The following is a 27003-nucleotide window of genomic DNA, read 5'->3' on the forward strand; positions in this document are numbered from 1 at the left end:
ATGATTAGGGAGGAAGGATGGGAAGACGGAGACAGAACAGATAGAGAGAGCTGGTAGGAAAGTCAGAAAAGGTAGGATTGAGGATTTATCTTTCAAAAGCAGGGACCAAAAAGGGCCGTCTACGGAGGACAGAGAGAGGAAGCAGGACAGAAAAAAGGGGGAGTTAGGAGGAGGAGGAGAAGGGGGGGGGGGGAGGTATTGAAAGAGGAAGTATCCCAGTAGGAGTTTCTGCAGGGTGAACTCAGCCAGAGTGCCAGGCACACTGCAGAACTGAGCAGTACAGGTCCTGAATTATTAAACGCAATATTTTGCAGCAAACGGTCGCAGGATGTGTCTGCTGAGGGGGCAAGGATTGTGTGTGTGTGCGTTTGTGTTGGAAGTGCATTGCTGATGATATACAAGTACTTATTGTGCTCAGATGTGCGTTTTAATTCAATATTGTGTGAGTTTGTGTGTATGTGTGGCCATCAGAGGGAGTGTAGACCCATTAACAGCCACTAATGAATGAGGAAGCAACATCCTGAGGGCCTTTGTGTTAACTCCTTGCCCAAGTGTAATGCAAAAAAACAGAACCCCCCCCCAATACACACACACACACACACACACACACACACACACACACACACACACACACACACACACACACACACACACACACACACACACACACACACACACACACACACACACACATACTGGTCGTTCAAACATGTCTCCTCAACATGGTTTTTCATATTGCTTGTTAGTCCACAACATGATGGCTGCTGGCATTATGTTCAGAGGCAATGACTTTTTGAATGAATAGGAGCCACAGAGAGGGGTGGATTGTGGTGTCAAAGCAGACCTTTGACACCAGTATGTGGTTCATTGGCAGACTCTTGTCTGTGGTTAGGCAACAAAAGCACTTGGTTATGTTTTGGGAAAGATGGTGTCTGCGGTTAAATGTTAATAAGCACATCACACGTCTTTCAAGTCACTCTGTTCTTTTCATGTTTTGAAGCAGGAAACAATCCTCCCCTGGCCATAATCATGGCCACTATGTTGTTAACATAATCATAAAACGAATTGCCTGAAACGCCTCAGTTGGACACCTTTGTTTACTCTCCTAAACAGAGTGGCATTCCTACGTAACACTCGCGCTTCTATTGGCTAGCTCTCAAACATATGGTACGTGATTTGCTAAGGGGCGGGATATCTCTAAGTTGTTGACCAGTCACAAAAGAGCCGGCTCGCTAACCAATCAGAGCAGACTGGCGTAAGGTTTTAGACAGAGGGTGAAAAGAGTTTCTCTCCCACTAGGTGAGACACATCTCTAAGTAGTTGACCAATCACAACAGAGCTGGTCCAGCTAACCTATCAGAGGGTGAATAGTGCAGCACAGGCAGTTTGAGAAAAATAAAGCACTTTTCGAACATTAAAAGCATATAAACAAACGCACAAAATACAAATATGAACCTGAATATTTACATTATAGGGCCCCTTTAATAGTGATTGTTATTCGTATGTAATTATATTTCTTTAAAAAAACATGCGTCGCAAATCAATTGTGTGTGGACATTGAAATGTCATGATAACATTACATTTCAAATTCATTCAGCTGACACTTAACCAAAGGGACTCACATCAATAGTTTAACATTATTTATTTTCATATTTAATTTGAATTCTTGAAACTTTATAAGGTGCATAAGGTCACATTGCATTTTCAAACATAGCATAGAGAAAGTGGTATTACTACCGCATTTCGTTTTCCACCTATGAAGTCTTGTAACCTACAGTGTTAAGGGGATGTTATTTTCCATTCCAGGCCTGACAGTTGTATTTGCATAAAAATCTTGTTTATTCTGGCTTTAATGATGCATAATTTCTCCTCATTGTCTGCTCCCACATGCCCCTTCCTCCTCTCTCTTAACCTCTTCCCTCCCTTATTTTCATCCATCCCTCTCTCCTATATAATTACATTCCCATTTAACTAAACTGCTATTATGTTTTCAAAGAAACATGTTTTTTCAAAGATTACGGTTGATGTTTTAAAGACATGGCTAACACTTTAAACAAAACAAAAATGCAACAAACTACTTGTTTACATTTGGAAAAAATATTGCAGTTTGGCTTAAAATAAATTATCTATGTTATGGATGTATATTTAAAAAAAAGTGTTGACCTCCTACAGGAAACAAACAATGTTCTCCTTGGGTAAAATCCTATGTTTACTTGACTCACCCATACAACCTGAACTCCTCCATACGCGGACTTCGGTTGACTTTTATTAGAAATGTATTTGTGATACGCTTAAAACAACCATAATCCAGAACCAATGATCTTTCCCTTGAAACGTTATTGTCTGTGCAGTTTCGTTGTACATAAAGCAATTTTTAAAAGACCTGGCTTACCCTTACTTACCCGCCTCTGCTTATCATCAACATTCTCATCATTACATTATGCAGATTACAGCTATACAAAAATATAATGAACTGCCTTTGAACTGCACCACCATCCTCCTAACACTTTGCATCCCTTGCCTCATCTTGGGACTGCTAAGTGGTTTTCCTCAACTTCGATAAATGTGTCTATTGGGAGCCTTTTCAGAGCGCTAACGCAGATGAGTCAACCTCGATCGGTTTGGAGGCTCAGAGAGTCACTGATTGTCAGCATGAAAACGGCTCCTACAATCTCTCTCATGTCTTCTCTTTCTCTTTCTCTCACTTTATCCATCCTCTCACTGCTGCCCTCTCACATACACTTCCTCCCAGTCTGGCTCTGTGTCCGTCTGTCCATCTGCTGTTCCGTCTGTCTCTTGCTTTCGTCTCCCTCCTTCTCATTCCCTCCCCTCCTACATTATTCCTTTTCTCCTTGTGAAGTAATTGAGTTTCACACAACCGTGAGTTGAGCTCCTGCCCTTGAGGAACAGAGAGGAGGACGTAATTACATTTCTGTTTGGCTGCGATGATTCTTCTAATGTGATATGGACGTTTTTTTCATACAGTACAACAGCAGGGGTGTTTTGAATTGGTCATTAAAAGGAAAGTGTGGTGTGGAAATTGCTTGTCTGGACCAACTGTGACTATCACCAGACAATAGAGTGCCACAGTCCTAAAACCCGGAAGTAAGTTAGCATTTTACCACTTCTGGGTCCTTCGCCAAAAAGCAATGCAATTTCTCCACAGGATTTTGGAACATAGCTCGAAATAAGGCCTGTGTTTGACACAAATTGAAGAGACAGATGACGTTTTGTTCTACGACATTAAATACATCAGCAGTGACCCCACTGGTGATTTTTGAAGAGTTTACGTGTCTGAAAAACGATGGTTGTTAACATGTGGCTGAATAGGACTACAGAAGTTGTCCAGGCCGTTGTACGTCATTATACCGAACATGTAAAACACTCCCGCTAAGTTTGTTTTTCCCCGTGTTCTGCTTGAAAGCAAGTACCTGCCTCCTTCAAACTGTTCAAACAAACGCTTCAACTTGTACAATTTTGAATCTGTATGTTTGAATATGGATCTTAAGTTGGCGTGACGTTGAAGCAGCGACCCTGCTGTAGTTTGTTTATAGCATAACGTTAGCATTATGCTTCTGGGGACTAGATTTATGATTTGAAAATTATAAAAGTAGGGTAGACATGTGGATATTATCCGGCTGAACAAAACGTGATCCGTCTCTTAAATGTGTGTCAACCACAGATCTTATTTCGAACTATTTTCCAAAATCCTATGGAGAAATTGCATTGCTTTTTTGTCGAAGGAACCGGAAGGAACTCCCTCCGGGTTTTAGGACGTGTCACTGTGGCACTCTATTGGACAAAGACTTACAGATGTAGCACCTCATTTCGGACGCCCCTATCGTAGTGGGGCCGTGATCGGCACGGGGTCGGCCCTCGCTGAAAGGAAAACCCCCCGCATGACTTGATACGCCCCCTTGATAAATGAATTAAACTATAATGAAACCAGCTACAATGGATCATGGATCCACCAGGGGGAGCAGTGATTAAAAAGCTGCCACACTGGAACTCATGTGAAATAAACAGCTGATAGATCTACAGGTATCTGATATAGTGGATCTTTGTTAAGATCCATATGTCACAGATAGGATCATATTCTGTGCTAAATAAGAGACATGTAATCATTTACAAAATGATGTTTCCCCACAGCAGCAGACGCACATTCATGACGTCCGCTGGCGCATCATAAATACGTTGATAGTGTAAGTGCAGTCGGATTCTCAAAGCACCGCAGTCTCTTCTCCTAAATCCTTTTGAATTCTCCTATCCACGGAATGTGACAAAACTCTCCCATCCCCCCTCTGTTAACTAAGCTTGGAGTGCAAGTAGTATGTTGTGGACTCTCTTTGTTTCAAATAATGGCCCATCGGAATGTGACAACTCTCCCATCCCCCTTCTTCTCCATTGCTGGTATAGGTCTTGATAAATGGTATAAAACAATTAAAACATTGCAAGCTGAGGCTGTGAAAATGTTTGTAATATTATTGCCATACCAATCACAAATTGAGTTTATTCACAAATGTTGTGCAATGACAAAATCAGACAGTTATATTTGAAAATGGTCTGGCTTTAATACAAATGAAATACTGTAGGCTCGACAGCCCCCCTCAAGGTGATCAACACATGCAGGGCAGCATTGCTGGTCTAAAAGGGTCTCTGGAATGTCAAACATTTAATTAAAGTTTTAAAAACAGTGACGGGGTCCAAACTCAGAGGTGGAAGAAGTATTCCGATTATTTACCTAGGTAAAAATACGTGTTAGAAGTAAATGTCCTGCATTCAAAATTGTCAATTGCCCAAGTGAAAAGTATTATCATCTGAAAGTAAAATGAATCATTATGTTATTAGTATTAAATGCATATAAGTATTTTTACAACTTATATTTAGAAATACTCATACACTAATTATTGATGCATAAATGTGTTCATCCATTCAATGTGGCATCTGCTATAATGGGGTTAATGTATGATATTACTTAATAATACAATACATTATAATATATGATATGATAATTTAATTTTAATTTTAATTGTATTCATTTCTTATTTCATAGTTTCTCATTATTATTATTATTATTATTATTATTATTATTATTATTATTATTATTATTATTATTATTATTTTTGATTGTATTAATCTGTGTGAATCTTTGCTGTCCTGTTTTTCACTCTCACCCTGTTGCTGTTTGAACTGAACTGAATTTCCCCACGGGGATTAATAAAGGTCCATCTTATCTTATCTTATCTTAATGTATAAGTTGATTTACTTTGATCTACTGTACTGTGTAAAAACACCACAACAATATAACAAAAAATATACTGCATATGTTTTTCATTTCATTTACTCGTTTATTTGAACCGGGACAGTGCACTAATGAACATTTTAAACAAAATAATGCTTTGAAATGTAAATGAGCCGGATTTTAGCTTTGAGCTAATTTACATCCGTAGTCCCGTCACATACAACATTTATGAACATAACATTTATATACATGGCAAACAGAAATACATGATATGCAGAAAGAGCATGAGCAGCATACAAGCATTTACCACAAGGCAGTGCAATGTAGCAGCAACGACATATAAAGTGCAGGAGGAGATAACAGAGCTACATAAAGTGCAAAAAAAGAGCTACATAAAGTGCAAGAGGAGATACCCCTGTGTTAAAGTGCATTTAGCGGTGATTACACGTCTGTTTGTTTCTCAACCATTCTTTTAGTTGACCTTTAAAACTATTGAGAGTGAAACAATCCCGTATCTCAGTTGGGAGGCTATTCCACAATGAGCTGCCTTTAATGGAGAGGACATTTTGTCCAAAGGTGGTCCGTCTGTGGTGGACTTCACAGTCTCCTCTGGTTTCTGACCTAAAGGCCCTGACACACCAAGCAGTCACCAGAGAACTCGCCGACGCCGACGCCGACTGTTGCGTCGCCGTGTTCTCCTCGTCTTGGCCATGTGTCAAATAAGGCGTGTCACGGCCGACGGTTCGGGACACACCAAATTGAGTTTGGGCGACAGGGCACGCTTCGTCGTCCGACTAATGAAGACGGCCGATTTCGGCCTGGTGTGTCTGGGCCTTAATACAGCGTCCAGTGTGTTTTTTGTGGATGAATTCCCCTAAGGGAGGGGGGGCCAGTCCATGTAAACATTTATAAAAAAAACACATACTTTTAAAAGACTTAAAATGGTCAAAACTCAAGAAATTGCGTTTCTCTAGGATGGTACAGTGGTGGTATAAATTAGGCTTTCTGTCAAACACCTTGATAGCTCTCTTGTACAGCTGTTCTATGGGTTTGTGACCTGCTCTATCGAAATCAGTCGCATTGACCCGAAGACACATTTTGAGTTGTATACACTGTTGGAAAGAGGGGATTCCTAGCTTTCTAATGATATCAGGATTGTTTTTGTACTCCAAATATTAAGCAAAATATCACAGAGACTGTCACAGAGTCATCATTTTGAGAAAAATGCCTTTAAAGTTTCATCTTCTCTGGAATCCATCGATCTGATTGATTATTAGCGGAGCAAATGATCAAAATAGTCCAGAGGGAAAATATTTTGGTTTGGATTACTGGTCTGGGGGAAGCTCGCGAGTGTGTGTATGTATGTGTGTGAGTGTTTGTGTATTTTTGCGTTTGTGTGTATTGTGTTTGTTTCCCGGGGAAAACACTCACGAGAGACACCGGCTGTTGTTATGCCTGCTGTGACGTCAAGTTACTCCGGTCTCCGCTTGTAATTATGCCGTTACAAGCTTCAAAGTTGTATTTATCATCTGAATTTGCAGAAAAAACTTTTATATTCTGAAAGCCAAGACTTTGTTTATTTGAAATCAGATGAAAACAAACTGTAACGGACCCTGCCGTGTTATCTATGATTACTATATGCCTTGCATTCATAATGTCAGCCGGAGGGAGGGGGTGCGGCGCTACGGAAGAGCAGATTGCGAGTGAGAGGTGCCTGTCATCTTCCCTTTAAAAGCTTCAAAAATGTATTTATCGTGTGATTTTGGAAATAAAAGTTTCATATTCTGAAAGCCAAGACTTTGTTTATTTAAAATCAAACAAAACACCCGAACCCCGAAAAACTAGTTTTTTACCCGAATCCACATTTATTTTGAAATGAGCCGTTGCGACTTCCGACTGATTTCGATAGAGCAGGTCACATATATTATTGAATTACAATTAAGATAATAAGATTAGATATACTTTATTTGATCTAAAATATTGATGTTTTTTCGTTATAGTAGCCAGTGAAAACCATAACAAATATGTGTTTAAATCAGCAAACACAACTGCAGAGCTGCAAACATTACTGAAGTACTGAAAGTCCATGAAACAAAGTGAAGAACAAAGTTCACCCATGTCTTTGTGTATTTGTGAATGAAGCGCCATCTCATGGTTAAATCCTGAAATTGAAAATCTGGAAACGCCCTCTCAGGAAATAGTGGGAGGGCTTTACATTTCCAGCCACTGGGATCCGATAGGTTTTCGGCTGGAATCCGTTGGGTGGAGTCCATTCTAGAGTGCTACATCTGTAAGCATGAGCCCAGTTTATCAGTCTAGACCTTGGCAACTGATTTATGGTTTCACTAACATTTCAGTTAGCTTACTTCGGTTTTTTGATTTAGAGCAGTTGAAAAACTGAAAAATATAGCCATCTGAGTTGCAAATAGTTTAGTTTAAGAGACTGATAGTGTCATAATCTGTCATAGTGTTTCCCTATTGTTTTATTCTCTTTGTCTTTTGTCTAGTTTAGGTCCGGTCTTGTGTTTTCCCACCTGTGTTATTGCCTGCCCTCTCCAGCTGTCTCTTCTGATAGTTTTTAGTTCCTGGTCCTTGTTAGTCCTTTTCATATCCTTGCATGTAGTCCCTCAGAAAGTTCTGTTTGGTTTTGCCTTGTCTTGCCTTGTCCTGCGCTGGCTTCTTGAAATAACAGGTATATTTCTGTTAAGTCTTCCGGTGAAGTGTCATCCATAAACGTTAAACGTGCTCCGCTTCCTGTAACAGATAGTGTTTACATCAGTGCAGTTGTAGGGTTGGTTATTTATTTGGGGTATACTTAGCACATCATCCCTCTCTTTCTCTAATATGTCCTTAAGTGGGGCCATAAAGACCATTATGAAGAGTAAAGAAGGATGGCTCAGGGTTTATCTGATACATAAATATGTCAAAAATGACCTGCAATGCTAAAGATACAAATCCAATCTACCTCATTGACATGCGTTTTGCTATGTAGTGCTTGCTTGGTAACTTTGCAAAACTAATATGAAAGGCCCATATAATAAGCAATTATGTTTATGGGATTCTCCTAGAGCAGCACCTATAAAAACCTGTTGTAAAATCAACTTTTCCCTGATATTTTTATGGTCACTTTCATAAACATTTGTGTACTTGTACTTTGTTTTGGGTATACACTGTAAGCTTGAACACATCTAAAACACATGTAAGCATGAAGCCTATAATTTAATGCTGTATGAAGCAGAGGACAGTTACCACTTATCCCATGGGTATTTAAAATGCTTGTACGTTGCTTTGGTTCTAAACACCCACAACAGTGCAATGTCTGGTCTGGCATTAATGTCCGATCGGATACTTCTTCATCTATCATGGAATTATAATCAGTGCCAAGTGATCACTGAGGAGAGAGAGTATGGATGTTAAGTGCTGGCTTGAGCCCCATAACTTACATAACTCACCGATAATTAGAGTTTTATTGCTGCCAAGTGTTATGCAGGTATTGGCAGGACATCTGAGTGGACTATAGGGAACATAGAATTAAATAGAATACCAATTCCTAGAGATAGACCAAAAAGGCAACCTCATGTTTCATGGATTAGAATCATTGTAGAAAAACAGCAAAGAATCACCTTGTTTGGAGACACATCAAACGCTATTCGACTGTTTCCTTTTCATTTCTTGCTGGTCCAATCTCTCAAGTTCTGCTTCTTCCAATCCTCCTACTTGTCTTTGAATTCCCTGTCTCTTCTTTTTATCCTCCCTTTTACCACTCCATTCCACCTCCTCCTCCTTTCCCCTTTTTCTCCAGTTTTCTCAGTCTTGTTAGCACTGGTCACGCATGCTTGCCTCCCTGATTAAGTAGCAACCCAAAGGATGTAACACCGCACACTGTATGCTGCCCCGAGAGAGGCATCGATTTGCTGGCAGGCGCTAACCACGTAGACGGCTGCCACATCCAAATGAGCTTGAGAGCAGAAACTGGATAAATGAATGGCTGCCAGGAGACAACACACACTGTTTAAATATTAGTTGCCGAAACGATATCAAGGGAAGAATTGTTTTATTGGCCAACTGACCAGATACACAACAAATGTGTTTGAATGCTACGTGTGTTTAGGCAGACACTAGAAATAGGCTCAATGAAGGGATGCTGGTGAAGCTGAGGGATGTTAAATGCTTCCCTAATGAGATTCTAGACAGATGACACAGACACAGAGAGAGGACATCTGTTCTTTTGGGAACTGAATATTAAACAAAGCCATGTGTGTGTGCGCTTAAAGTGCCTCCATCATTACATTCCAGCTGACTCACTGCAGTGCTTTTGAAGACAGAGGTTCAGATCATCGATTTATTATACAAGGATGAATAAGCAGTTAGACCTCACATTGACAGATTTGACCCGAGTAGCAGTAAACTCCTTTTTATTAAAATTACATTTTCGCCTAGTTTATTTTTTCTTCTTTGCACTTGTACATGTAACTCACATAGTCTGTGTCCAAATTATTATTTCTGAATATGCAACAGTTTCAGCATATTCACTTTATATAATCAATTCAAGCAATTTCCTGGGACTGTTGACTTTGTATGTTTGTACAATCTGCTTTAAATGATACGGTAACATGATAACTTATTACACATGGCTTGGAAGTTGCCAAAGGATGACCTGATGTTCCCTTGTAGGCTCTAGTCACAAGTTTAGAATCTACATTTTGACATTTGTAAGCGTTATCAAGATTGACATTTCTCTGTAAAGGAAATCCTACTTACTTGGCATTAACCCAATGATATCTGCCTATAATTAAACTTATAAAAAGGCATAACTAAGAGTTCGAAGAGTTTATAGATGTGTGCATTATAACGGATGAAAACCACAAAACTAGGCTAAACCCATGGCAGTTTATGCGTCAGTGCTTCAAACAGCAGGGCTCAGCTCTGAACTCCTCTCAGAGGCCCTTGTGGAATGTCAACGGTCACACACAGAGGCTTTTAGATCCAAGAGGCGATCATCTTCAAGATCACAACCCCCCACATCACCGGATGCGTACCTGTTAACCTTAAACCACAGCAAAGAAAACAGAGATTGCAGATCGTTTTGAAGGAAGAAAGAAAAGAGAAACCATTTAGTTTACTGTTTGGGCTAGGGTTGGGGTTAGGGTTAGGGTTTGAATTTAAGAAAGTACAAGCTTTACTCCTCTAACAAATTATAAAAGTGGGGGCTACTGAACTAGGGATCAAGTGCCCCTGAGAAAAACACTGCCCATTAAAAAATGACCAAAGTGGGATAATAGTTCTCAAAGGCAGCTCTCTAGAGCAACTAGTTAGACATGTCGGGCTAGAAATTATTCAATACCATTTTTGATGGCATCAAAATACTCTCTAGTACTGTTGCTACATGCATGCTGCAATGCTTGTGTGCTACTTGCTACTTTCTGAATGGGTCAATCCATGTCATGTGCATATGGAGGGTAGATGACCCTATTGGCTCCCCAGTACATAAGAAGCCAGTGTTCCTTTTTTTGCCAGACCGGATGAAAGATTTTGGCCCTGATGTCTAAGATAAAAACAACCTTATTTTCCATTACATAACATGGAATGGAGGTTGGGTTTCGCCATTCTGGCTGCAGACTTAAAACCCACCTGTTTTGACAGAACTTTGGCCAATTAAAAGAGCAGCCTGTCCTCCTCCAAAAAACGACCAAATAGGTCGATTGTTCAGCAGCTTATTACGACCTATAGTCACGTTTTAAAGTTTAGCACCTCTAGTGGTCGTATATGAAACAACAATTCGTTGATTGCAAACGCTCCGGAGGGTCGTATATTCACAAATAACCCTCTCTGGAAAATCCTAAATTGTAGAATAGTTTGGCCATTAAAATGCTTTTTGATTTGATTTCTAGTGAGAAGTGTATATTGTACTTTTAGAATCCACGTCCAGTGGATGTGTAGGATCTATAGTTTGATAGATATTACGAAGATGATTTGAGGTCTCGCCAGGAGAACGTGTATATATACTACGTCTTTCCCCTATTCATTTCTATTGACGGCAGCGTCCATGTAAAGTTGGCGTCAACCCTCACGGGGTGAAAACAGTATTTCCGGTCTCGAAGTTTTCATAATAAAACCGGAAGTATTCCCCTCAGTGTCAAATGATTTTACAGTGATATCTGCATTACTCATCCACTAAAATACATCGGTTTATCCTTGTTAATGACATAACATTGATTGGTTTAAATGGTGTACAATGCTTTTGTGTTTTTAACCTTCGATTCGGAGAAACAAATAGTTTTTTCGGAGTTTAGGATGGCCGAAGACACTACACTACCCATAATCCTCAGCTATCGTTTGGGACTACAACATCCGCTTTGCTTGACAAACCCCGTGATTAGTCCTCAACTCTGTGATTGGATGTTGGAGTGGCAGTGCGCCAAGGTTACGCCGAGCATCAAACAGCTCTTTGAAATGGAATGAAACCACGGCAGACTATCCAAAACTGGATTCAAACGGGTCCAGCCACCCCTCAGAACTACACATGCTGGCTAATTGTGTTTCGCAACCATATTCGCAACATGTTCTATGGCACATCTCTACTGGGAATTATAGTTTTAAAAGACGTTTTCGTATTTCCCATAATTAAAAGTTGCCATTATTAAACGGTGTACATCCCTGGAGGTTTAGGGGATGGGAAACACATTGGTGTTATCAAATTTAAAACATATAATAATACATGGGTGAAAATTGCTTGTGTCCATAATGGGCAGCATTAATATGCCCGCATGACAGCTAAGGTCAGAAGAGCTTTATTTAACAGCTGGTCGTATGTCTGTGACCCCTCCTGTTGTTAATTGATAAGCCTGAAACATGCACTTGTCAAGGTTCAGAGGCAAATTTTGCAAATATGGCAGTCGCCATCGATCATCTTAAAGGGGACCTATCATGCAAAATGCACTTTTGTACGTCTTTTATACATGAATATGTGTCCCCGGTGTTCCAGGGAACTCACCAAGTGTCAGAAAACACAACCCTCTCTATTTTCCTCCATACCCAAATCTCTAAAAAAGGGGCTGCAACGGATCTGATAAAAACTGATCCAGATTTGAACACTGTCCTGACGTCAGGACAGTGGCGCTACGGCTATTGGGCCAACTCCACCAATCAGGAGGAGACAGCCACGGCCATTGCCGTTCGAAAGCGCTGGAGATGCTGTAGTACATATGCCAGGCCTGTAGATGGTGCTGTTCTCACAGAATCTGCCCTTGCAAAAACAGAGCTAAAAAATGTCAAATTGAGCAAAATGAGGCATGGCTAAAATGCATGATCTGTTTGGTATTTTGAAAAAAAAAAGTATAAATATGCCTTATATAGGTATGGTCCTACACTATATTATTCAAATATAGCATGATAGGTCCACTTTAAGATAAGATGAGATAAGATAAGATATACTTTATTGATCCCAAGTTGGGAAATGTTTTTGTTACAGCAGCATGTACAACATGCAATTTATTGTTACTTTGTAATTCTACTACACTACAATTCAGAGGTTAACCTGGTATTTTTACTCCACTACATTTATTTTAGTGTCTTTGCAGATTCTGATTGATGATGTGAAATATATACAACCCTTAAATCAGACTTTAGTTACACCTGAGTAAAATTCAGGGAAGGTGATTGTCAAGTGCCAAAATAAACTATGCAATATAGTAGACGTTAAGTACTTTGTCAGGCTTAATATTTATCTGTAGATACCCCCAAAGTTTTTTTCTTATTCAAAAGAAGACCTTAACTTAAAGTATTCTTTAATGTTTAAATAAAGCCTTATTAGTTTGTCTGTTTTGCACGTCCTCCTATTAATATCTTTGGACGTCCTGCACTAAACTGTTTTATTGTAGAGATCACTACAGTATCTTCTTGATATTTTCTATTCTATATTTCTATCATTGACCTTCTACTTTCCCCCTATTTTGTATGTAGGCTACTCTTAATATTTGAATTTTTTTATCAAATATACAATATTCAACAAAAAAATTTAATAACGTGCTTTAACCACTAGGCGGTGCGGGTTAAAAAACTGTCAAGTTTACAGTGTTAACACAATCATTTATACTTTCCAGTATACGTTTCCAGTTTAGTTTATGACAGATTTATTTTGTTATCCACACATATATATTTTGATATTTGTAACACCAAACCGACAGAAAAGATGGTCTTAACATGACCCAGTTGTCTAGTTAATAAAACATAATAATATCAAACATAATATTACTATTAACTTTATTGTGAAATTAAAACAGAACGGTAAAGAAAAATACAGTTTCAGTCTCTCGATTTGAAGCTTATGCATTGTACCATGAACCTGTATAGACCTGTAATAGTTTTATTTATTATTAAAACTTCAAGACCGGATATACTGTTTTCACCCCGTGAGGGTTGACGCTAACTTTACATGGACGCTGCCGTCAATAGAAATGAATAGGGGGAAAGACGTAGTATACACGTTCTCCTGGCGAGACCTCAAATAATCTTCGTAATATCTATCAAACTATAGATCCTACACATAGTGGATGTGTAGGATCTATAGTTTGATAGATATTACAACGTATATATTTATTGGATGTGGATTCTAAAAGTACAATATACACTTCTCGCTAGAAATCTAATCAAAAAGCATTTAAATGGCCAAACTATCCTACAATTTAGGATTTTCCAGAGAGGGTTATTTGTGAATATACGACCCACCGGAGCGTTTGCAGTCAACGGGAGCGCTATAGGTCGAAAACTTTAAAACGTGATTATAGGTCGTAATAAGCGCTTGAACAATCGACCTATTTGGTCGTAATAAGCGCTTGAACAATCAACCTATTTGGTCGTATGAGTTGGAGGACTTGTTGTAAAAGAGAGAAAAAACGAACTTCTGTACGTAGCACTTAAGTACTCGCTGGATTCTTGAAATTTTATTTTCATGCTTAAATGCACCTAATGAAATGGATAAGCATTAGCTAAAAACAAATGTATACTGAAGAGTAAAGGGGAAGCTATAAAACAATTTTTCTATGAGATTTCATCAGTATACAACAATATTCAATGGATGTGACATCCAGGCAAAAGCTTGACACAAAGCGTATCATAACAAGAAAGGGTCACTTTAGTACAGACCTTCACATGTGGTTCCAACACTTCTCCCAAACAAAGGTGCGTTGAATCACACACATTGTTATATCTAGGCCAATTGGCAGAAATACCTTTTGCTACTGAGCTGTTGTTGATCACGGTTCTTTTGTTAACAGGAGTGAAGTGTCAGCAGTCAACGATGGTAAAAAACATTCAATAGAATAGATTTTGTGCTGTGAATCATCATAACCATGAGAGGTCCTTGAGCATACAATCATAAATGAGAACAAAAATATTAGGCTGAAGGGTCCAGTAGTATGAGAGATTAGCCACAGACAGGCGGAGACACATACACACACATGAACATACACATTCACTCTCTACAGGTTTATTCCTGGCGGAGATTAGCAGATTAACCAAATATGATTAGCTCAATCAAAAAAATCCAGATTATTTGTATTGATGGCATTAGTTAGTGTAAATAGCATGCCAATGTAGAAAAAAAACTACTGTGACTTCTATGAACAAATGTATTGTAATTCCGCAAATTAATGTGTACTAAAAAATCAGAAAAAAGGGGGAAATGTGTTTTTATATTGCTACTGAATGAGGCACAATGTTACCAAACACTCCTTGTATTAGATGTTGAAGATAATACTCTTAATTTGCCTTTGGAAAGGGAACATCTCGGAAATCTCGAATCGCCCAGTGACCCTGTGGTTGTTTCTTCAGTTTTCGTAAAAGCCTTTAAACTCTCCAGATGGACACGAGGCCCCGGTGGAGCTCCGGAGGATTCAGCTCAGCCTGTGTGTGTGAAAAATAATTTGTACGTGAGCGAGAAGACAATCACGGGAGAGGTCATGTAGGATAAAGAGGGTGACAGTATCCCAGACAGAGTGACAGCATATGAGTGTGAGTGTGTGTGGGCAGTGTCACACACCCACCCAGACTAGTACCATCTAAATTGTACCAAGGGCCTGTCTAGGATTGCCCTCTTATCTCTCTTTATGTCCTCCATTTTTAACTTCACTCCATATTTTTTACCCTCCCGTTGAGCTTTTGTAGTCCCCTTTCTTTCTGCCTTGTTGTAAATATAACTGTAATTCAGACTGAAGTGATGCTTTAAGCATTGTAATAAATGGAAAGTTTTTTGTAAAGTGTGTTTGAATATTTATAAGTGCCTGGCAAAACGTAGTGTCACTTCATGTCTGTAGAGCAAGAAAAATATGGCCAACACTCAAACATGTGTCAAGAGACCCTGAGATATAGCAATAAAGGAAAAGAAAGGAGGAGATATGTGACATACAAAATCAGAATCTGAGAGAAAAGAAAATCTAGGAGAAAACATTTGGAAGGAGCCAAAGACAAAGAATAAAGAGAGGAGAATGGGGGCAAGGATATGAAAGCTCTGTAGTTCAACCCAACTTGGCCTCAAATCTCTTGTTACCATGGTGACTGTCGAAAGGCTATCCCCCGAGACTCGGTCCTGAAAACACAGGGGGAGACAGAGAAAGACAGGAACAGAAGGGCAAAAAAGCAGAGGTGTGCCAGACGAGAACTGTACTGAATGTACAATAGCTTCAATCCCAGCCAGGAAACCTTCATGCATCTACATCATTGTAATGCCACTGTTACGATGCTGATTAGGATTGGCTAAGTGTTATTGGTTTAAATTGGTTAAGTGTTATGATTCGTTAAAAGCTATTGGTCAAGATTGGTTTTAGAGGCTATTGGTTAGGATTGACTAATTGTTGTTGGTTAAGATTGGGATACACGTTCTGCTGTTCCCTGAGCTCAATAGAGTAATTTAGTGTCTTTAAGCATGTTGTTTTGGTCTTATAACCCCAGCTGTGGGGTTTCAGTTCACTGCTCTTATCACCATGGTTTTTTAAATGTTAACAATCCGATTAACTCACTTACACAGCAAGAACATTCGAAAGACCAGCCATTAAATAAACTGCTTGAAATGTGAACCAGCAATAAACTAAACCAATCACTTATCAAACAGTCTTTTCATGAACCTTAAAATCCGTTTTTTAACATGGTCATTTGAGCTTATGTGTTTTAAATGTACTACATTGTTCTGTCTATCATGGTGGACTCATAAAGAAAGTCCCCCTGAGGTTCAAACACTTAATAATGATGTGATGGTTCATCATGTTATTGTTTATTTTGCACACAAAACACGTCATTATTAAACATGATACCATGTAGGTGCAGGTTAACATATGAAAATGCATCACTATTGCACCTGGGAATCGGTGCAAACGACTTATGTCACGTAACTAAAGTGAAATAAAAACAAACATGGCTAACTGCTCTCTCTCTCTCTCCACAGCTGTATCATTCATGAGACACAGCGCGTCAGCCTTCGGATTTGCCGTGAGTTTCCGCCTCCCTTCTCCCTCTCCATTTGCATTAATCAATTAGTCATTACTTGGGTTTTTGTGATTTATTAATGAATCCTGTTACCAAGGTGTTATTGGTCCCTTTGTCTCCAAGGTAACAGGGCAGAGAAGAAGGGGCTGGGCATAGAGCTGAGGTTGAATATCAAAAAGCATTTTGTGTTTGCTAAACATGTCTTCCAGCTTTTACCAAAAAAGCTTCCTATTACTTCTCATTATTTAGGGTAAGTGATTGAATGTAATTGGTTTAAAAAATAAGACTTAATAAGAGTTAAGTGGAAATGAAATCCTCCGTGAGCGCAAATGTGATTAGCATAATGTAATTAGAACATTATAAATCATAATCTGCTGTGCTGGATATCTTTTTATTGGAGATTGGGTTTTAATTAAAAGTGCTTGGCTATCTATGGCAATTCTAATAATGGAGCAAAAAGACGATAAGTTGATATAAGCCGGCACAGATCAAAGCAGCTGATCGTGGGTAGCATTAGCTGCTATGATGTTTCAAGCTTTTACAGGTACATTATGTAAACCAAAAATTAAATGAGCATGATAATCAGCATATTTTATGATACAGCTCGAGGGCAGATATGACCTTATTGCATTTCTACAGATGGAGCATCTTATTTCAGACAGTTTGAAACGCGAGGGTCGTGATTGGTCCGTGATTGGTCCGTGATCGGCCCTGGTTCGTGATGAAGAGCCGGCCCCCAGTCTGACTTGATACCGCCCCCGTGATAAATACATTTAATTATTGTGAAGCCAGCTGCAATGGATCATTGATCCACCAGGGGGTGCAGTGTGGTTCCACACTGGAGCTCATGTGAAATCAACTTCGATACAGTAAACTGGATGTACAGTATGTCTGGTACTAATGTTAGACCCTCCAGAAAAACGCGGGCTAAAATCCTTGATTATGCGGGCTAAAATCCTTGATTATGCGGGCTAAAATCCTTGATTATGCGATTAAACATGCGGGGTTTTTATGCGAAATATGCGGAGAAGTTGCGAAATATGCGGAAATATGCGAAATATGCGAAAAGTTGCGAAATATGCGGGAGGCGGAAAAAAGGTGATTCTTCTCCCACACCCTGTTACTAGGCTACTACTGAATGAAAGGAAGCCCTTTTAAAGAGTTCCTATGATACACACACACACACACACACACACACACACACACACACACACACACACACACACACACACACACACACACACACACCTCCGCCTCATTCTGTTTTCATTTACCCGTTCGTTATCTGACCAGCTTCAATCTTGTATGTTCCAACACACAGTTGCACGGGGTGCAGAATAGTTTCCCCCCACTTTCGTGCAAGACATATGCGTACTGCTTTGCCCGGTCTTTAGCGGAAATGTTCGTAGGCAAATGGGATGGATTCGATTTGTTCATCTTGGTCAGAGCCGTATAATAGTATAATTATAATAGTATATAATAATAATAATAGTATAATAGTAGGCTATATAATAATCTATATGGCGCTGATCTTGTTGCTTTTCTCTCTCCTGTGAGTTCCACACATTCACTCTACGGTGTTGTTTACCTGCGCGAGCTGATGACATCACTACTTCACGTTAACTTTTTTTTTCCTCAATTTTGTGTGGAAAAATGCGGGGATTATGCGACCTTTTAAGAAATATGCGGCCTTTTAAAAATATGCGCTATTTTGCTGATTATGCGGTAAATTATGCGATCGCATAATCGCGTTTTTCTGGAGGGTCTATAATGTATAGCGGATCTTTGTTAAGATCCATATGTCACGGATAGGATCATAGTCTGTGCTAAATAAGACATGTAATCATTTACAAAACATCACCATGTTGTTATTTAACAAAATAATGTTGTTTAGTCGAAAAAAAACGAACGAGAGGAAATGCAGCCGGCTCTCGATTTTTAATCCTAATTTAATCATCATCTTCACCACGATCATTTATGTTTATGTTTGCCGAATTGACATGAAATCACTGACAAATATGAATATACTGTATTCAACTTCATTAAAATGTTATTAACGTGCCTAAACTCAGTAATTCACTAAAAATATTTATATTTTAATGGAGCCTTGTCAGGCAGATCAAGATCCGCATAGCGGAGGGATCTTGATCCCTGGGTGTTATTTTTCCCCATAATGACCAAGTCGCTGCAAATTATCCCGCTTATTACATGGCCACATTCTCAACAAAGTAACGACATGACTCCCAATATTAATTGAAATGCTTTTATGGATTTAGAACATGTTTTTATTGATTTAAAAAATAGTTGTATGTATTGATTTAAATTGACATGCATCCGCTAAGAAAAATAGTCCGTTGTTACCGTTTTTTAAACAGTCAGAATGAAACGGCAGCTCTCAGCTGTGTGTTTACACACCTAATGGCCCATCACCCACAGCTCTCTCCCCCCCCTGATCTTTCTTTTCCAACAGTTAAGTTAACTGTAGGTTACTCTGAGTGACAAGCTTACAGTTAGTGAAGTAACACTTTTTTTTGTGAGTCACAACCTGGCTGTTTCATTCTAACATAACGCTCCAAATATGACTGTTTCCACTCGGACTTCAATACAGCAACACCATTATTTGGTTTCCATGGTAGCGTGTCTCTTTAGTAGCGTGCACTCCTTTCCTGTAAATTACAGGTCCAGCCAGGCAAAACAGTGCACTTCTCTTTCCCGCACTACTGTGACAGACCATGGGGCTGGGTCAGCCACTAACATATTCATATTTCTCTTCTCAAAAAGAGAAATATGAACGTTAGTTTTTAACTGAAATGATCAAATAAAGTCAAAATGTCACAGTGTTTACAAACATTGACCATACCGTTCACCAGCCCCCACCCCCCTATGTTGAGTAGGCTATACTCTTTGTTTAAAACTAATTGGCCATCGGAATGTGTGTGTCCCAACCCCCCCCTGTGATATCTCTTCTCCAGCAGTCTGTAGGTTTGTGTTCGCATATTTATGCTGTCGCAGTTCCTGTTGTTTCTATCGCGCATTGCCGCTATGAAAGGGTCTGTGCCGGGAATATCAAGATAACACGGCAGGGTCCGTTACAGTGTGTTTTCATCTGATTTAAAATAAACAAAGTCTTGGCTTTCAGAATATTAAACTTGTTTCGGCAAATTTAGATGATAAATACAACTATGAAGCTTGTAACGGCATAATTATTTAAGCGGAGAACGGAGTAATTTAACGTTACAGCAGGCATAACAACAGCCGGTGTTTATTTTATTATTATATATAGTCGTTATTCATTTGTTTTAAAGCTCAATAAGGAAGATTTAAACTTTCACACACGTTGACCGGCAAAAAACTGCCCGGTTCCCTCGGCCCCCACCACGTTGAATAAACAGAAGGCTGCTTTTGTGGAGGAAGTTACAGCGCTACATACAGGCTCGGCATATGCAGCTTTTTCCAGCGGTATCCATAAATCTCTTAATTTTGACCTCAAAGTGCACCAGATTGATGCATTTGACTTCAATATAAAGAAAAACATCTTCTGTTGTAACAACAATAACATTATAAATAGTAACATAGCTGAACATGGTATTGCACATTTAGCTTTCAGTGTTACTGACCTGAGATGTTTTTATTACATGAATTAAGGTGACTGAGCCTTTTTAACATAGACTTTTCCAATGTCTGAGTGTAATATCTGCATTTTCTATTTTGGTTTGATAAGGACACATCCTGGGGATTGTGTTTACAAACATTGACCATACCGTTCACCATCCCCCACCCCCCCTACTGTATGTTGATTTTGTTTGCCTACATGTAAATAGTGGCATTTAGTACCTACCCCCCTCTGAGTGAATACCTGTTGTACCTGTCCGGGGCTAAGCCCATAGGACGATGCTCTGATGTCAATTGTCCGTTGACAATTCACGAGCGTCTAACTCTCTCCCCCCTCCCCCGTCGCACCTTCTAACAGAGCCCCCCCACATATCAAATCCCAATTTAACCCCTGGCCTCTGGAGCAGAAATGAAAGAGTTTTAAAAATGTTTACGTTTTGGTAAGTTTTTAGGGAAATGTTGTAATATTGCAACGTTGGCCTTAGGTGAGAGCAGATTTTCTGTATTTCTACTCACATTGTCTGAATAAATATATTGAACAACTAAGGGTTAATTTACAGGATTGATTGCTTACTTAGCCCTATATTAGTATATAGCATGAATAATAATCACACATCACTCATATTTGTTATGAATAATCATTTATCATTTATTAAATAGTAAGTCGCTTTGGATAAAAGCGTCAGCTAAATGCAATTTATGAAAGCCTCACTCAGGATTTTTTTAACAAGTGTTTTTATTGCTCTTGGGGCATTAAAAACAAGATTTTAACTTTAGTTTTTTATATAATATCTGCATTTTCTCTTGTGAAAAACTAAGTCTTAGTTTGGCCATAGTTATTTAATATATAGCGCCATCTCCTGGTTAAATCCTGAAATTGAAAATCTGGCAACGCCCTCTTGGAAAATAGTGGGAGGGCTTAACATTCCCAGATACTGGTCTTTGGCAGGTCTTAGGCAGGTAACTGGCTGGTAGTAGGCAGGAAGCAGTAAGCTGGAGTCTGAAATAAGATGCTCCATCTGTAGCTAATAGAGGACTAATGCACTTAGTCAAATACTATAATATTAATAATATGTTGTATCATCTTGATTCCCATGTTGCAATAAAACATGCAACAACAACCCTTCAATACAACTGACACATCTTATTGATATGCATGCCCATAAGATAATGTGCCCATATTGTATTAAGTGCACTAACAACACAGGATTCATATTAACCCTCCTGTTGTCTTCGGGTCAAATCTGACCGATTTACTACTTTCATCAATCAAAACTTTTTTGTTTTGCATTCGATTGCATTAAGGCTTTATGATATCCTTCACAGTAGACAATTGAACATATACAATTGCTGATCACCACTTTCATTGAATTTTGGATGATTTAGTCAACTTTGTAACACCCATGGTGTTCCCGGTCAAAAATGACCGCCATAAAGAAAAGGAACGCACGCACGCACGCACGCACGCACGCACGCACGCACGCACGCACGCACGCACGCACGCACGCACGCACGCACGCACGTCACCATTTGGTGATGATTAATGGTTTTTGTGTTAATGTAATAGCAGTTAAAACAGGACCGGTCAAATTTGACCGCGAACACCAAGGTAAGGGGAGGGGGAAACGAAGACAATAGGAGGGTTAATGTGAAATAATCTACCTTGACTGTCAGCATTGATACACCTTTATGTAACACAACATATCATATGACATATTATTTTAACAGACAATATTGAAGGCAAGGCACTATGCATTTCTCAATTTTGAGATTTCTGGCTACAGTATTTTGCTTACTGAACATGTTTTCTTTCAGATAAGCGTTAAAATAACCATCAAAGTACCTATTGAGGTGTTTATTTTACTAACTTTGTCTATTTGTGTCTGCAGATTTATTCAAAATGCACCCAAATAGATAATGCCTGATTTACATATCTAAAACCTAATAGTTCAGAAAATGTGAAATACAAAAAGGAAATGTCTTAATGTAAGTAATCAAGTGGGGAATATCATAATTATATTTAGAAGTTGAGGTTTTTATACTAATGACCTTTAATGTCCCTCCTCAATATATTCTATGTTGTATGTATACTATTTTAGAGATCTATAGTATCTTATCACTGCACTCTGTCATTACAATGCTGCAGCTGTTGTAATAAGTTAGATGCAACTACTATAACAACTGTAGACCCTTTCCTCTCTTTATTTGTGTCTCTGGTTGTGTTTTTGTTGTAGTTTAATGCTACGCTGGACATCCTCTCATCATTCATTGTCCTTTGGCGCTACAGCAACGCAGCAGCTGTGCACTCTGCACACAGAGAGTACATGTGAGTACCAAACGTTTTTCTAAGTTGAATTAAAGTGTGATTAATGATACATGAGTGGGGTGTGATGCAATTTGGTTTTGGCTTCTCTACCTGCATTACATTAAAGGTAGGGTAAGTAAGTTTGAGAAACCGGCTCGAGATCGCTAGAATTTGAAAATACCCAACCGGAGAAAATCTGCCACTTCCTTATACTGTAGAGCCCCTCCTCCAACACACACGAACGCGCACATGACCAATGAGGGCACGAGATAAGTTTTATGCACAGATGGAAGGCTGACAGGCAGGTAGGCCATCCAGTTATTTTAGCCGAGCCGGCTAAAATGATTGGTCGTACTTTTTACAGTATTACGGCTTCCACAGATGAATTTTTTTTATGGATTTTTTGTCAAAGCACTTAAGATATTCATTGCTATCGGGATGTTAAGAGCATTCCATGGAATATAACAAAAAGTGTATCTCGAGCCGGTTTCTCAAACTTACCTACCCCACCTTTAAGAGAGCTCTTGCATTAAGTGTTCATCCATCATATGTCATGTTTAAATTTAGATATTTATTTCTGCAAACCCCTGTGATCTTGATAAGCAAAGATGCTAAATTAACCACTATTTTTTAACGTTTTGTAATGTTTGCTGTCTCATTGAGACGATTTAAATAAAAAATTGTATTATTTTCACATTTGTTTGTAATTCGAAGTTGGATCAAATGGTGATGATAAAAGTAGAGGTGGGAAAAACTACAAATGGATTACAATGGAAGAAACCAATATAAAAAGCACATGCAAAATTCATTGCTCTATATAATAGATTATCCATGTAACCCCAATCTATCCGAAGATATTACGTCATTGGGTGTGAACCATAGACTGTATATATAAATGGACGTAGTGTCCGTGACGTCACCCATAGGATTCTGCAGAGTTGCCGAGAAGCCCTTAGTAGGCGGAGTCGGCCACTAACGGCTAACTCCCGAGGGCACCGAGCCTTCGCAGCAGCTGGCCCTAGGCTCTGGAACACTCTGCCCCTCCATGTGAGGTCGGCCCAGACCCTAGGGGTTTTTAAATCTACACTAAAAACACACTTCTTCTCTCTGGCCCTCTAGTTAGAGCGGAGTACGACTCCTGACTTTTCCTTGTGTTTTATTTTAATTTTTTATATATATCTGTTGTAATTTATTGTCTTTTATTGTGATTGTAGTAATGTGTTTTTATTACATGTACAGCACTTTGGCTCGACCAAAAATCGCTTTTAAATGTGCTTTATAAATAAAACTTGATTTGATTTGATTTGATAACTCCCGCCTGCTCCAGCCTGCTCCAAATAAGGGCAAAGAGGCGGAGCCGAGGCGGGACCTGCTGCCTCCGAACTGGAAGTAAACAGAGGTAGCTCAGGCTAAGAAGCTAAGCTAACATGAAATACATGCATACCAAGTTACTGCGTGGCACTTTGGTTTTGATAAAACAGTGTAGTTCCCTATAAACGTTACATTCATAATCAAACGAGACAATCTGCAAGAGAATTAGCTATATTTTGTTATTTTTAATGCTTGTCATCACGTTAATAAAAGAAGTACCGATACATAGCAGAACAATTGTGGCGATGTTCAGCTTAATAAGCCTTGTTCAACATAATTTATTCAGCTAATACTACAGCGGGCTGCAGGCGAACCAAGTCCGCGTTTCACTGCATTCCTTGATCTCCAGTTATAACGCCGGACTCCACCGCCCGGAGCTAACGGAGCCGCAGGGGGCTCCGGGACGCCGGCTGGAGCTGGACGCCGGCTGGAGCTAGCCCCCTGCGGCTCCGTTAGCTCCGGCGGCCACCACTGGGATAATTGGGTCCCCTTTTATCATTTGCTCCCGTTTAGCAATTTGGGCGTCATAGCCATATACTATAAAAGTCTTACCCAAGGCTGAATCATAAACTAAACTGTATATATATATATATACATGTATAAAGGGTTACGTCCTTAGCTGGCTAATAAGCTACATAACAAGCTAAGCTAACAAGCACACAAACACCTGCTAACGGGGTTAACATGCATAATATTATCATTTTAGACTTCTTGGAAGTTCTGTTAGTACATTCAAGCGCACAGCACAACATTTTAATTGTCTGGTATTTGTAATAATATTCCCTAAAAGGCACAATCACCACGAACACGGCTAAAGGGTCAAGTACAGTAACTACAACTAACTAACGTTGTAGCCTAGCAGAGTGGACAAGTTGCTGTTAGCTGACAGTGAGGCACGTACCTGTCCATCAAAGTGACCACGCCCTAATTTATGCAAAAACTTTAAGACCTAATATAAATAAAAGGGTCGCGTTAGAAAACAATTCACTCACAGATTCATAATCATGAAGGTGGAATCTAACTATATCCATAATAATATTTATTGCATCCAGGGGTAGAAACATGTTTTTTTCTGCTGTAAAATTGGGCATTTTAACATGGGGGTCTATGGAAATTGCTCCTTTCTGCAGTCATCGCCTATCGGCCAATATATGAACTGCAGTTTGTGGCACTTCCGTATTGGCGTCCCGGCTCTTCCCCAGAGTTTGCCGCTTGGTGTGAACATTCAACTTTTACTAAGATAAAAATGTACCGAATAAGGGTTAAAGTAAGGATACAATCAATTTCTGATCCTTACCATAAACTGTGAGGAATTCATTGCATGCCTTACAATCCAGTCATTTCATACCGGTGTGTTTTTCTTCTGAAAAAGAAACTATGAACTTTGTGGTTTCATTCTGAGGTCTGTGTAATAGAAAAGGTGGAAGAACAAAGGATTTGTTTTGCAAGGTGGAAACGTTGCATTGCATGTATACTTGTTTCCATATTTCACATCTGTTTTGTTTCTGAACCCCATATTTCAAGGGGATATTGTATCGATAAATAACTCAGATCTTTCAGCCATTGGGAATTATAATATTTCTGACACCTTTAAGGGTGTGAACCTCTGTAATCTGTTTAAGTCACATTTGACATAGAAGGGAGTGGAACAATACATTTCATGGTCACTTGCTGTTCAGTATGTCACTGTACATCACAGCTAAACAGAAGCCTATAAATCCTTCAGCTGAGTCCATTAACTGGCTGTCAGGTTGCACAGAGCCTTACAACAACAGCACCTCTGCTCCACTCAGAGGTGATAAAGGACTGAGCTGCCACTCTCCATCCAATAATAGAATCAGAATCATGAGCACACAAAAGGTTGTGTACTTAAAATGTACCTAAACACATACAACACATATTCCATCCTTGTCTCACTCCCGGACTCTTCGGTAAGGCGCTGGCATCTTGGTACTAATGCAGAAGACACACTTTACTAATGCACTTTCAGGTAATTCCAATGTAAACCCATTCGCCTCATTATTGGACGCCCAGAGCAGCAGAAGTAATAATAATAATCCTTATATTTATTATAGCGCTTTATCAATGACTCAAAGCGCTTTACAGATACACATTACACATACAGATCATACATACATGTAATGGTCTACTGTGGACAATACCCACAGGAGCAAGTTCAGGTGAAGTGTCTTGCCCAAGGACACAACGGCTTTACAGACGCAGCGGCAGCAGGTTTCACCCCCTTGATCTGATAATCATTGCACAGCGCACTGCGCCACACCGGCCATCTTCACACCTCGAAGTCATCGAGGCGCTTTTACAAGTACACATTAATATCATACATGTACTGTGGACAATACCCACAGTAAGATTTAGGAGCACAAAGGTCCTCTGAGGGAAAGAAGCAGGGTTGATGATGAATGGCTTAACCAAACACTCAGGGGGACCACGTTTGGTTCAACAAAAGCTACCTTTACGACGTCAATGAGTAACATGATATTACTGTATGTCCGTAGTTTATTTTACCCCGAAAAATTGGAAGGTCACCAGTTCAAGTCTCGGCAAGACCACGTGCTACCGAGGTGTCCCTGAGCAAGGCACCGTTTCCTACAATGCTCCCCGGGCGCCGTTCATATTGCAGCCCACTGCTCCTAACACTAAGATGGGTCAAATGCAGAGAAACCATTTTGTTATATAGTACCTGTACTATGTAATGACAATACAAGTGAAAAAAAAGATACACATAAAAAGCTATATTTTTCTGTAACAGATGTGAACAGGACCCTTAATGTTTGACCAAGTAGGTTTTTGCCCTCAGTTAGAGGAGGGGAAAGCTTTAGAGTTCCTGTTTGTACATCTTCGGCTAATACATATACATAAACAAAATTAGAAAGTAGAATAGGAATTAGGCAGAAGGAGACATTCAAGTTACAGTGTCTGTGTGTCTGAAAGATTAGGTACAGAGGCAAAAGAGAAAGATATTCAGGGGGTTTAT

The 27003-nt window shown here is 39.4% G+C and overlaps 1 protein-coding gene across 1 annotated transcript in view; it reads left to right on the forward strand.

The window, feature by feature from the left end:
• Positions 1-27003, forward strand: part of tmem163a (transmembrane protein 163a) — a 101652-nt gene that overhangs the window by 56485 nt on the left and 18164 nt on the right. The window contains exons 3-4 of the mRNA XM_034134675.1: positions 16680-16723; positions 22567-22658. Of these exons, the coding sequence (XP_033990566.1) occupies positions 16680-16723; positions 22567-22658 (136 nt within the window). The remainder of the gene's footprint in view (positions 1-16679; positions 16724-22566; positions 22659-27003) is intronic.

Source organism: Trematomus bernacchii, unplaced genomic scaffold (assembly GCF_902827165.1).
Source record: "Trematomus bernacchii unplaced genomic scaffold, fTreBer1.1, whole genome shotgun sequence".
NCBI classification, from domain to species: Eukaryota; Metazoa; Chordata; class Actinopteri; order Perciformes; family Nototheniidae; genus Trematomus; species Trematomus bernacchii.